At 36.4% G+C, this 14,423-nt stretch overlaps 1 protein-coding gene across 5 annotated transcripts in view; it reads left to right on the top strand.

The window, feature by feature from the left end:
• ZNF484 (zinc finger protein 484) overlaps positions 1-12,982 on the top strand; it is a 29,949-nt gene extending 16,967 nt beyond the window's left edge. For 3 of the 5 annotated variants that reach the window (XM_055579042.1, XM_055579043.1, XM_055579044.1), the window contains exons 3-5: positions 1,545-1,671; positions 1,934-2,029; positions 7,987-12,982. In XM_055579042.1, the coding sequence (XP_055435017.1) occupies positions 1,545-1,671; positions 1,934-2,029; positions 7,987-10,298 (2,535 nt within the window). In that variant the 3' untranslated portion in view covers positions 10,299-12,982. Of the gene's footprint in view, positions 1-1,544; positions 1,672-1,737; positions 1,767-1,933; positions 2,030-7,986 lie in introns of all 5 variants that reach the window. The other 2 variants (XM_055579046.1, XM_055579045.1) reach the window with 1 other exon arrangement.
• Positions 12,983-14,423: the final 1,441 nt, after the last annotated feature.

Genomic DNA, 14,423 nt, shown 5'->3' with positions numbered 1-14,423 from the left:
CTTTACTATATGAGGGTTCCAATTTCTCCACTTCCCCACTGGCACTTGATATTATGTGTCCTTTTGTTTTTTATTATTATAGCCGTCCTAGTAGGTGCATTTTCCTGATGACTAATAACTAATGACTGGAGCATTTTTTAAATTTCAGAATTCAAGATTTAATTGCATTTATTATTTTGCTACAAAAATAATAAAAATACAAATACACACAAGCAGAGCATTTTTTATTTTATAATCATCTTAGTGAATTTGAAGGGGTATCTCTTTGAATTTTGATATCCCTTTTGACTATATTGATCTCTTTGAATTTTGATATCCCTTTTGACTATATTGATCTGTATTGAGAACCTTTTGTGCTTTTTGGCCATTTGTATATCTTCCTTGGAGATATGTATATTCTTTCTTGGTCCATTTGTTTATTTGACTGTGCCAGGTCTTAGCTGTGGCATGAGGGATGTTCGAGCTTTGTAAGCAGAATCCAGGATCTTTTGTTACTGCATGTGGAATCTAGCTCCCTGACCAGGGATCAAACCTAGGCCCCCTGCATTGGGAGCATGGAGTTTTAGCCACTGGACCATCAGGGAAGTCCCCTTGGTCCATTTTTAATTGGATCATTTATCTTTTTATTGAGTTGTAAGAGTTCTTTATATATTCTTTACACAAATCCTTTATCAGATATATAATTGCAGACATTTTCCCATAGTCTTTGAGTTGTTTTTACTTTCTTTTTTAAGTAAACATTTTGTTTGTTCTGGTTTTTTGTTGTTGTTATTTTTCTTTGTTTATTTTTCATTTTTGGCCATTGGGTATAGCATGGGGATCTTAGTCCCCCTACCAGGCGTTGAACCCATGCCCCCTGAAGTGGTGGTGCAGGGACCTAACACTGGACTGTCAGCAAATTCCCTTATGTTAGCACTTTCTTCTTTTTTTTAAATATTGTTTATTTGTTTGTATTTGGCTGCACCGGGTCCAGTTGCAGCATGTGAACTCTTAGTTGCGGCATGGGGGATCTAGTTCCTTGACTAGGGATCAAACCTGAGCCCCCTGAATTGAGAGGGTGGAGCCCCAGCCACTGGACCACCAGGGAAGTCCCTTATTATCACTTTCTTAATGGTATCCTTTTTAGTGCAAAGTTTTAAATTTTGATAAAGTCCAATTTATCTATTTGTTCCTTTGGTTTCTTGTGCTTCTGATTTTATATCTGAAAAATCATTGCTTTTCTAAGTGACGTGTTAATGAAATATGGCATACATGGAAAAGAATGCAGAAATCAGGTTTGCAGCTTGATGAGTTTTCACTTTATTCTTTTGTAACCAGCACGCAGATAAAAACAAAACCTCAGAATGTTATTGGAGCCACAGAAAGAATGACCTGATACTTTTAATATTTATTTTTCCCTTGAAATAATAATGTCAAATTTAGGTATTTAGTGAGAAGCTTATATGTTGTATCATGTTAAAAATTATTAAAAATAAGTTCATAAATATCTTGCTCTTATCCTACAGTCCTGATACTTTTCATTGAATAAACATGTGTTTTTCCAGGGATCAGTGTCTTTCAAAGATATATCTGTAGACTTCAGCAGGGAGGAGTGGCAACAATTGGACCTTGCTCAGAAAAGTCTATACAGGGATGTAATGCTGGAAAACTATTTCAACTTGATCTCAGTGGGTAAGCACAGCTCTGCTGGGTAAGGCTGTACCTAACTGAACGTATTTTTTTTTTTTTCCTCCTTAGTGGAATTTCTGAAATCTGGTGTTTCTAAGGTATGTGGGACTTCTAAAGCCTGTAGGACATCTGAAGTGTGTAATAGTTTTGTCCTTATTTTGTTCTATGTTCTTAACAATCTCTTTTGGACATTAAGAATATACGTCTGTTCCCCATGAACTTTTCTGAAAAGTAAATGGAGGGCTTTGTTGTTTCCTATCATCAGGGTGTCAAGTTCCCAAAGCAGAAGTCATTTTCAACTTGGAGTGGGGAGAAGAACCATATATGTGGAATGGCAAAATCTCAAGCCAGAGCTGTCTAGGTGAGTAGGAACCAAAAGCATAGGAGATCGTATAACCAAATCAGTTTTGCTGGCAGAGTTTGGCAACTTTGAAGTGCTTTTAATATGATATTTCTCTAACATTCTGAACTTTTGAAACTGCATGGATAGAGTAGATATTGGTCTCTTAGACATCTAAATGCCATTCCCATTTAAGGCCCCTTCCAATATCAGTGTCTTCTTTGTTTGACTCTTTAAGAGGGATATGCTACAGTTACTGGTACATTGGTTGTAGGATCCTGCTGTTTTGCTTTTCCTCCCTTTTTATAGCATTAAAAAAAATTTTTTTTAATCTCTGTCAATGTCTTAAATCCTTTCCTTACACATTCAGGTACTCATAAAATTGCCTTTAAAAAAATTACTTTGGGTCACTCACCTGCTTATTTCTCTTCATTTTCTTTCTTTTCCCTTAAGGTGCTTCAGAATTGTCATCTAGAGATGGCCATATTATATCATCTCACATGTCTCTCCCTCAACTGTTGGCTTTGAGATTTCTATTACTTACATTTGGGGATAGCTTCTTATTTAATTCTTTATAATTTGAGGGGACCACACCCCACAGCATGCGGGATCTTAGTTCCTCTTGCCAGGGATTGAACCTGCAAGCCCTGCAGTGGAAACTCAGAGTCCTAACCAGTGGATAGCCAGGGAATCCCCTATTTTACAATTTTTAAAAAAGTTTTATTTAATTTTTTTATTTATCCCTTTTAATCCTCACTCCCTACTCATTTTTATTCTTCCCAGAGGCAGTTGCTCTACTGTATTTTATATGTTTGCTTGCAATTTATTCTTGAATTTGTTGGGTATTTGTAAAATTTAAATTGTTGGTCATTTTAATTTCTAAAAATGGTACTGTGCTATATATCCTATATATATATATATATATCCTTAGTTTATTTCTTTCCTCTCAGCACTAAATTGGTTCATGTTACACTGTTTTTCTAGCTCATTGCTTCTAAGAGATACATACATTCCATAGTATATATATATATGCCACATTTACTTGTCCAGCTTTCTAGCTACTATAGCTAGTACTATAATAAATTTCTTCAAGAACTATTCTTATAGGAAACAAGAATTTCTTAAGGAAGAGTAGTGGGAGTGTTTTATTAATGAATATATGAATGCTTTATTTCACTAAGTATAACCATATTGTTTTCTAGATTGGATGTATTGGTCTACAGTCCTCTAAACATACAAAGGCATCAGTTTCTCCACATCCCTGCCCATATTTCTATTAATTTCTCATAATCTAGTGGATTTTAATTTCTAACCATTTGTTTTAATTTGTGTTTCTCTAATAACAAAATGTTTTGAACATCTTATCATGTACCTTGTAATAGATTCTGATTTCATTTTTGGTATTTGACTATTGACACCTTCCAAACTTCACCACTCTCTTCATCTTCTGCCCACATCTGGGCAAACTACAAGAAAACTCAGATGCTCTTTCCATTAGTGCTAGTGGGAAGTTGCTCTGTATCAGTCAGCTTAGCACCACCCCCCAACTACTATAAAAAACCCAAGCCAGTTTCCTTTTCTCACTCTTGTAAGCCACTTTTAGACCTGCTTAGGAGCTTTCCCTTCAAAAGCCTCATTAAATGAGTAATGAACTTTTTCATATCTTATTGGTTGTGTGTCAAATCATCACTCTTGGCATCCGAACCAAATTTGGTGTGGGAGTCCATTGCTCCTCTGCAGGTGACTTAACAGTTTGTGTAGTAAGCAGGATCTTTGGATGATGACCGCCACCAAGGGGGTCTTTTTTCTCTTGTTCTCTGGCTTTACTGCCAGAGAATATATATATATATACACACACACACCAAATATAACTTCCAATTGAAGTTGGAAGTTTTTGTTGGTATTCTGGGACAGATGTAAAGGACTAGGCCCTCCATAAAGTGGCTTAAGACCTATGTATGTGTCTCAAATTGAATCATTTGTCTCAATTCTGGCATAAGCCATGACTGACACCAGAATTAAGGAAACAGATCAGATTGGCTCTCATTGTATAAAGCTCTCAGGGGAACAATTGATACCTTATGCATATAAGGGCCCATCAGGCAGCTACTTGTGTGAAGGAAGAGTAGTTACAATGCAGCATGCTAAACCACTTTTCTGAATGTTGTCATATTTTATTGTTGTTTATTGTTTTAATGTTGTCATATTTTTGCTTTTCCCTGTGACTCATCTTCTCAAACAATTCTTTATGCTCTTTCTACTAATTTTTCTTTTTTAGAAAGTATCATTTAGATGCTCTCCTCCTTTTACTTTCCAGTGAAAAGTAAAACCTAAGACCATGTCTATATTTACTTATGCTTGAATTATTCTAACCCTGTTTTGATGTTTAAAAAAATTTTTTTTTCTAGGTGCTACTGGTTAAAATATTGTGCTTATCTTGTTGTAACTATACGATGCAAAATATTACCTAACATATGAGAAATTCTTTTCTCAATGGATTAATAAACTACAGGAAAAACATGCCTCATATTTGCAATTCACATTTATCTTTATTTAGTTTCCATAATCATGTTTGGTTCATTTTAACATTTTCTTTAATTATTCCGCTGTATCTGACCCTTTTTTTTCTGATTTGTCTGCCTATTCAGATAATCTACATACTTATACTTCGCTCTCATGTTTCACTTACTTCTTTTATTGGACGTATTACAGTATACATTGCTTTTTCCCTTTTCTAATTCTCTGACCTACAAAAACTCAGGGAAAATGACATTAATTTGAATGACAACTCTTTTACCTATTTCAAAAATGTTTCTCTAGAGAATATTTAGTGAAATTAAATTCTTGAGGTGATATTTTGCTCTATTTCAGAGGGATTTGAAATTTTTTCTGCTAAGAGTAATTTAAAGGACCAATAATTGTAATTGGAAAGGGGAGACAACTGAAAGAAATGTTTAAAATTTAAGCCTTTGAGCATGAAGCATTTATTATTGTGTACATCTATGCCAATTAAATATGACTTTGTAAGGCCCAGAATATTTGTATTTATTTTTAAGTTAAGAGAAAAGAGAGCCTTTCTAGAGTTTTGCTGAGGTTTGAGATTCATTTTCACAGCATACAACCCTAAATGATCCATGAAGGAAATGAATTTTGAAAAGGAATAAAGGATCAGGAAAAGGAAGCTTAGTGGGGAAAAGGAAAAGAATATATGTTTAGATTCAGTAATAAAATAGACTTTAGCGACTGGTGGAAAGATAGCTTACATGCATTCATTTTATTGGCCTGAATTATGACTTTGTATTTTATTGAATTGATAATTCAGTTTGTGACAGAGGAATTATGAATAATTAAACTTTTTACCACAGGAGCAAATTTTTTACATTGGACATCATTGATAATAATGTAAATACTGTCAGGCATAGCAGTGGGTTTATAAGCTAAAGAAAGTGAAAAGTTGCAAAAGGTGAAAGCCATGTTTAGGAATCTAGTATTAGAGGTCCTCAGGCTTAATGAAAACATTAATATGTGTGAGTAAAACTGTAATGTGTGCTAAGTTACGTCAGTCATGTCCGACTCTGTGCAACCCCATGGACTGTATAGCCTGTCAGGCTCCTCTGTCTATGGAATTCTCCAGGCAAGAATACTGCAATGGGTTGCTGTTTCCTTCTCCAGGGGTTCTTCCCAATCCAAGGATTGAACCCATGTCTCTTAAGTCTCCTGCATTGGTAGGTGGGTTCTTTACCACTAGCGCCACATGGGAAGCCCAAAAATATAAAAGTTAAAAGAATGTGTTTGGGGATATTACAAACATTATAAGATCCTAGAGATAGAATGAAATGGATACAAGGTTGCACTGTGTCTATATTAAAGAGTAATCTGATTTTTATGTAAGTATTTACTGAGAATCTACTATGTCTTAAAAAATTTTTTTTTAATTGAAGGATAATTGCTTTACAGAATTTTGTTGTTTTCTGTCAAGCCTCAACATGAATCAGCCATAGGTATACATATATCCCCTCCCTTTTGAATCTCCCTCCCCATCCCACACCTCTAGGTTGATACAGAACCCCTGTTTGAGTTTCCTGAGCCATACAGCAAATTCCCATTGGCTATCTATTTTACACATGGTAATGTAAGTTTCCATGTTACTCTTTCCGTACATCTCACCCTCTCCTGGAGAAGGCAATGGCACCCCACTCCAGTACTCTTGCCTGGAAAATCCTATGGATGGAGGAGCCTGGTGGGCTGCAGTCCATGGGGTCGCTAAGAGTCAGACACGACTGAGCGACTTCACTTTCACTTTTCACTTTCATGCATTGGAGAAGGAAATGGCAACCCACTCCAGTACTCTTGCCTGCAGAATCCCAGGGACAGAGGAGCCAGGTTGGCTGCCGTCTGTGGGGTCGCACAGAGTCAGACACGACTGAAGCGACTTAGCAGCAGCAGCAGCACCCTCTCCTCCCCTCTCCCTGTGTCCATAAGTTTATTCTCTATGTCTGTTTCTCCATTGTTGCCCTGTAAATAAATTCTTCAGAACCATTTTTCTAGATTCTGTATATATGCATTGCTGCTGCTGCTACTGCTGCTAAGTCGCTTCAGTCATGTCCGACTCTGTGCGACCCCATAGATGTCAGCCCACCAGGCTCCCCCATCCCTGGGATTCTCTCGGCAAGAATACTGGAGTGGGTTGCCATTTCCTTCTCCATTAGAATTCGATATTTATCTTTCTCTTTCTGACTCACTGCACTCTGTATAATAGGTTATAGGTTCATCCACCTCATCAGAACTGACTCTGCTATGTCTTATACACTATTCCACAGTTGGGGATGTTAGTGATTCTTGTTGTAGGTAAGAATGGTATATTGGAGTAAAACCCACCTCCTGTCATTGATAGACCCCAAGAAACAGTGACTTAGAGAACATAAACATTAACCAGGCCTGGATTTAGCCTGAGGGCTGTAGTTTTCTAATCTCTTGTCTTGGGCATCACCAGCAACATAGAACTGAGCTATCAAGTCTGTAATATAGCCAGTGGGAAGAGAGTTATGGGAGACACACTTACTTCCTTAAAACATTGACCTGATTACCACAAATATAATTCCTATTCTCATTTGAATGGTGATAGGTGAATTACCTGGATTTACCTACAAATGAGGCTGTATATGCCTGTTGTTTTGAGACAGACACATGCTTGGCTACAAGCTTAAGACTGTTGAAGGAAGGGGACAGATTTTAAAGAACAACTTCTGTCTGTGCTTCAGAGTTGGCCCTTTTTGCTGTTATATTCTTCCTTATTAAGTGTGTGTATCTGCACCCCAAAACCAGGCATAAAGAACTGAATCATAGATATATATTTACCGTTTGTAATCTTAAAGCTAGTTCAGGATGACTGTGGCTACAATAGATTTCTGTACATAAATTTGTATTTAGGAAACAGTGGTTAATAGGGAATAGAGAAAGCAGAGAGATTAGGATTTATAGATGAAGGATAATGAGAATCTAGACTCAGAAATATTTTTTAGCCACCTGGTTTGTCACTTTGTTCTTCTAACACCTATTATGTACTTGTGCTACATGTTCAGAACAGCATATTTCAGTTTGAATCTCGTCTTCCCCAATTACTAAGCATTTGATTTAGGCACATTACTTAACTCTTCTGTGGCTCAGTTTCCTCATCTGTAAAGTAGGGAAAATAATAACATTAATAGCAAAAGGTTATGTTGATGTTTAAATGAGTTAGAACAATGCCTGAGACATCTAAATTCTATTATCAGACAGTAAATGTAAGGGCTTATTTTATTATTGCATATTATTTCATATAAAGAGATTATTATATATTTATTCTTATTTTATATATTTATCTATATTTATTATTACATGTATATAGAACCTCTCCCATTTCTCTGCGTTCATCTTGTATCCACTCTATCATCCCTTCTGTGTTTTGCTAACTGTTCTTTGTGTATTTTATTTTTTAGATCAGGATATTGGTTTTGAAACATCACAACAGGGAATATCTGAAGATGTTTCAGTCTGCTTTGAGGGAATACGTCTCTTCCCAAGAGATGACCTATATTCCATTTTAGAAGAATTTTGGCAAGATGATAAACAGACAGGAAGAGATACAGAAAACCAGAACAAACATTTAAGTCCTATCATCTTCACCAACAAGGATACACTAGCTAATAAGGGGAACTGTGACTATAAAAAAGACATTGGGGAAAAATTTCATGTAAACACAAACCTTGTTCCTTCAAGAAAAAGACTCCATAACTATGACTCATTTCAAAAGAGTTTGAAGCCTATTGTAAGCTTATGTAATTGTAATAGAAACAATGCAACAGAAAATTTTGATAAAATTATTGGACATGGTAATACTTATATGAATTCTCATACGGAAATGAATGCTTGTGAATATAATCAATGTAAGAAACTTCTGAGTAAGCAAGCTCTCATTCAGCGTCAAAAACACCATACTGGGGAGGACTTCCATTTATTTTCTGATTGTGTAAAACTCTCCACCCATAAGACACACCTTTTTGCACATCAAAGGATTTATACTGAAGAGAAACATTCTGAGTGCACCAAATGTGAGATGATCTTCACTCAGAAGTCCCAATTTGCTGTGCCTCAGGTTTATACAAGAGAAAAATCCTATGTAGGCACTGAATATGGGAAGAAATTTTCCCTCAACTCAAACCATGAGAAAACTCCTCATACTGAGGAAATTGACTATAAATGCAGTGTACGTGGAAAAGCCTTTATCAAGAAATTAGATCTGTTCAGACTCCAGAGAATTCCTACTGGAGGGAAAAAAACCCATGATTACAGTGAATGTGGAAAAAATGTCTCTCACAATTCAAATCTCAGTATACACAAAAAAGCTCATACTGGCAAGAAGCACTTTGAATGTATTGAGTGTGGGAAATCTTTCACAAGAAAATCAACACTAAGTATGCATCAGAAAATTCACACAGGAGAAAAACCATATGTATGTACTGAATGTGGGAAAGCCTTTATCCGAAAGTCACATTTTATTACACATGAGAGAATTCATACTGGAGAGAAACCTTATGAATGCAATGACTGTGGGAAGTCCTTTATAAAGAAGTCACAACTCCATGTGCATCAGCGAATTCACACAGGGGAGAATCCCTTCATATGTTCAGAATGTGGGAAGATCTTCACTCACAGGACAAATCTCATTATACACCAGAAAATTCATACTGGTGAGAGACCCTATATATGTACTGAATGTGGGAAGGCCTTTACTGACAGGTCAAATCTCATTAAACATCAAAAAATTCATACTGGAGAGAAACCCTATAAATGCAGTGACTGTGGGAAATCATTCACCTGGAAGTCACGGCTCAGGATACATCAGAAATGTCACACTGGAGAGAGACATTATGAATGCAATGAATGTGGGAAAGCATTTATTCAGAAGTCAACACTGAGTATGCACCAAAGAATTCATAAAGGAGAAAAGCCCTATGTTTGCACTGAATGTGGGAAGGCCTTCTTCCACAAGTCACATTTTATTACACATGAGAGAATTCATACTGGAGAGAAACCTTACGAATGCAGTGACTGTGGGAAATCTTTCACAAAGAAGTCACAGCTTCATGTACATCAGCAAATTCACACAGGAGAGAAACCCTACCGCTGTGCTGAATGTGGAAAGGCTTTCACGGACAGATCAAATCTCTTTACACACCAGAAAATTCATACTGGTGAGAAACCCTATAAATGTGATAACTGTGGAAAAGCCTTCACTCGAAAGTCAGGCCTCCATATACATCAGCAGTCTCACACTGGAGAAAGACATTATGAGTGTAGTGAATGCGGGAAAGCCTTTGCACGAAAATCAACACTCATTATGCATCAAAGGATTCATACAGGAGAGAAACCTTATATTTGTACTGAATGTGGGAAGTCTTTCATCCAGAAGTCACATTTAAATCGACATAGGAGAATTCATACTGGAGAGAAACCCTATAAATGCAGTGACTGTGGGAAGGCTTTTATTAAGAAGTCACAACTCCTTGAACATCACCGAATTCACACAGGAGAGAAACCTTATATGTGTACTGAATGTGGAAAGGCCTTCTCCATCAGATCAAATCTTATTAAACACCAGAAAATTCATACTAAACAGAAACCTTATAAATCTAGTGACTTTAGGAAAGACTTTAACTGGAAAGCACAATTCAGTGTACATCAGAAATCTAATACTGAGGAAGTAGAATGCCCAGTGCCACAATCATGGGGTAGGGATACAAAGTTGTGAGGAGCTATAGCTTGACTAAGAAGCAGGAGGTAACCCAAGTCAATTTTCCTCTAGTCAGAAGTATGAATATCTGGATCTCATAGCTTATGTCCAGTTTTATACATATGGGCAGACACTTTGGAGAAAGTGTTTAAGCAGTGATTAATGGCATGCTTGTTTACTTGACAGATACTGGGATTTTTAAGCACCTGCAAATAATAGTACATGTGCAAAGAGAGGACTTGGCAATAGTTCTTTTTCACGTTTTGGATAAGCAGCTTTATAAATCAGGGCTGTTGAGTTGTTCATGCCCTGTATAACAAAAATATTCAATGTTGACCAAAGGAACTTCTTGAGTAGATTTCCAAGAAAATTTTTCATTGTCCAAGCACTCTATGGACACTAAAATCAAGGCAACAGTGTAGACAATTCAGATGCATAATAAAAAGAATCTAGAAGTTTTTGTGAAAATTGACATTAAAGATACAAAGATGGACTCTACTTTTTTTCTTTGGGATGTCACTATTATTTATAGCTTACAGTGTTTATTAGTGTGTGGAAATTTGGATTAAAAAGTTTAAAATTTGACTTCGAGATTGACAAAAACCACAGACTTACCTGAATATTCACAGGCATCTTTAGGTAACTAACATGTTTCCTTGTTTATTAATTCCCTACCATGGCAGCAGATAACTCATGCCCAAGAGGTATAAAGTGCTCCCAGACTATATCCCAAAAGTGATCATTGATGTAGGCAGCAGCCCCAAAGATTACCTGTTACACTATAGCTGGTTCTGAGATCATGAAAGTTAGCCACAGGTTACAGATTTGGCAGTCTGGATTCTCACTGTCTTTTACAGAAACCTCTACTTTTTGAATGATTTCTTTTTCTAAAGAGATAAATTAAGAAAGTGAGTTTTAAAACCTAGAATTCTTTCCTTCCAATTTTGTTAATGCATCCTCTACTTATTTATTACATACTAAGTTCGTTGTGGTTGTTGTTCAGTCATGTCCCACTCTCTGCAACTCCATGGACTATAGCACACCAGGCTCCACTCTCTCCCATTATCTCCCAGAATTGGCTAAAATTCATGTCCATTGAGTTGGTGATGCTAGCTAACCATCTCTGTCAACCCATTTTCCTTTTGCCTTCAATCTTTCCAGCATCAGGGTCTTTTCCAGTGAGTCAGCTCTTCATATCAAGTGACCAAAGTACTAGAACTTCAACTTCAGTGTCAGTCTTTCCACTGAATCTTCAGGGTTGATTTTCTTTAGGATTGACTGGTTTGATCTCCTTGCTGTCCAAGGGACTTTCAAGATTGAGTCTTCTCCAACACCACAGTTTGAAAGCATCAATTCTTTGGCGCTCAGCCTTTTTTATGGTTCAAATCTCGTATCTGTACATGACTACTGAAAAAACCATAGCTTTGACTAAGCAGGCCTTTTTGGCAAAGTAATGTCTCTGCTTTTTAATATGCTGTCTAGGTTTGTCATAGCTTTCTTTCCAGGAGCAAGTGTCTTTTAATGTCATGGTTGCAGTCACTGTCTGCAGTGATTTAGGAGGCCAAGAAAGTAGAATCTGTCATTGCTTCCATTTTATCCCCTTCTAATTGCCATGAAATGATGGGACAAGATACCATGATGTTAGTTTTTTTGAATGTTGAGTTCAAGCTGGCTTGAAACCTCTTTCACCCTCATCAAGAGGCTCTTTAGTTTCTCTTCACTTTCTGTCATTAGAGTGGTATCTGCATATCTGAGATTGTTGGTATTTCTCCAGCCAATCTTGATTCCAGCTTGTGATTCATCCTGTCTGGCATTTCACATCATGTACTCTGCATGCGTATGAGTTAAATAAGCGCGGTGACAATATACAGCCTTGTCATACTCCTTTCCGAATTTTGAACCAGTTGTTCCATGTCTGGTTCTAACTGTTGCTTCCTGGCCCACATACAGTTTTCTCAAGAGACAGGTAAGGTGGTCAGGAAATCCCATCTCTTTAAGAATATTCCAGTGTGTTGCGTTGTGATCCACACAAACAAAGGCTTTCATTTCAGTTCAGTTCAGTCACTCAGTCACGTCTGACTCTTTGCGACCCCATGAATCGCAGCACGCCAGGCCTTCCTGTCCATCACCAACTCCCGGAGTTCACTCAGACTCATGTCCATTGAGTCAGTGATGCCATCCAGCCATCTCATCCTCTGTCATCCCCTTCTCCTCTTGCCCCCAATCCCTCCCAGCATCAGAGTCTTTTCCAATGAGTCAACTCTTTGCATGAGGTGGCCAAAGTACTGGAATTTCAGCTTTAGCATCATTCCTTCCAAAGAAATCCCAGGGCTGATCTCCTTTAGAATGGACTGCTTGGATCTCCTTGCAGTCCAAGGGACTCTCAAGAGTCTTCTCCAACACCACAGTTCAGAAGCATCAATTCTTCGGCACTCAGCTTTCTTCACAGTCCAACTCTCACATCCATACATGACCACAGGAAAAACCATAGCCTTGACTAGACGAAACTTGGTTGGCAAAGTAATGTCTCTGCTTTTGAATATGCTATCTAAGTTGGTCATAACTTTCCTTCCAAGGAGTAAGAGTCTTTTAATTTCATGGCTGCAATCACTATCTGCAGTGATTTTGGAGCCCAGAAAAATAAAGTCTGACACTGTTTCCACTGTTTCCCATCTATTTCCCAAGAAGTGATGGGACCGGATGCCATGATCTTCATTTTCTTGATCTTAATCAATTTCGATCTTGAATCCTCTATTTTTTTTAAACTTATTATTTTTTTTATTCTATTAGGTACTGAATGAAGTGTGTTTAAGTCTTCCACAGTAATTGTGAATCTGTTTCTCCTTATTTTCATTTTATATATTTTAAATCTTTGGTTCTACATCCATTTACATTTAGACTTGTTATACTCCTTCTGGTTAATTGAAATTAATCATTATAAAATGTTCCTTTTTATCTCTAGTCATGCTTTTTGTCTCAAATTTTACTATGTAAGATATTAATACACTATGTATACTTCACTTATTAAGGACTAATGTAAATTAGTACTCACCATTTTCTTTGTAAGATGAATAGAACATTGTTATTTCCTTTTTGACTTATATGGTATTGATGTCATATGTTTTAATTCTATATGTATTTGACATGTTCAATCATTACTATTTCATTAATCATTACTTTTTCAATATTCATTTAAATTAATGCATATATTTACTCTTTTTGTTACTTATCTTGTCCTTTAATTTTGCTTCTTGAGTCTTTTCTCTTCTGACTGAACAACAGCTTTTAGTATTTCTTTTAGTGTATGTTTGCTGGTGACAAATTGTTTTCATTTGTTGGAAAATGTATTAATTTTGCTTTCATTTTTAAAAGATGCTTTTACTGAGTTTAGAATTCTAAGTTTTATTTTCTATTAGTATTTTGAGACTTTGTTATGATTTGTCTTTCATTGTTTTGTTGAAAATTAAGCTTTCAATCTAGTTATCTTTGAAGGTTATGTTCTTTTTAAAATTCTTTTCTCTCACTCCTTGAAAATCTATGTCTTTGTTTTAGGCTGTCAACAGTTTGACAGTGATATGCTTAGGTACGATGTTATATGTATTCTGCTTGGGATTTGCAGTTTTTTAAAAAACCTGTAGCTTAGTGGGTTTTTTTGCACCCTTGGGGAAATTTTTAGTTATTATTTATTCAAATTATGCAGTTACTTGATTATCTTCCATTTCTTCTCCTAGTGATGGCCCCATTGTCTAGATTTCTTGTTAGCCCTTTTCTATTGGTTGTTGTTTTTCTTGGGTTTTGGTGGTATCTTGTTTTCTCATATAACTTGTGATTGTAGATGAACAGCTTAGACACTATATATTAAAAACTGTAGATATAATTAGATGGTCTGGATGATACCATCTTTCAGAGAGGGTTTGTCTTTGCTTTTAACAGGTGAACAGTCTAAGAACACGAGTAATCCCTGATTGCCCTCATCCAATCATATATTGAGATTATTTGAAACTGGGTTTCAGTCCCTGTGAAGGCTTCTTTATTTATTATTATTATTTTTTTCACTCTTATTCTTAGAGGATGCTCTTTAAGACTTAGGTCTTTGAGAGATTTATCAGGCCTCTCCTCCACTGAAAGACCTTAATTCTACTT

This window comes from Bubalus kerabau, chromosome 4, assembly GCF_029407905.1.
Source record: "Bubalus kerabau isolate K-KA32 ecotype Philippines breed swamp buffalo chromosome 4, PCC_UOA_SB_1v2, whole genome shotgun sequence".
Classification (NCBI taxonomy): domain Eukaryota; kingdom Metazoa; phylum Chordata; class Mammalia; order Artiodactyla; family Bovidae; genus Bubalus; species Bubalus kerabau.
Note: the sequence above shows the minus strand (reverse complement) of the source record. Positions and strands in the feature narration are given on the sequence as shown.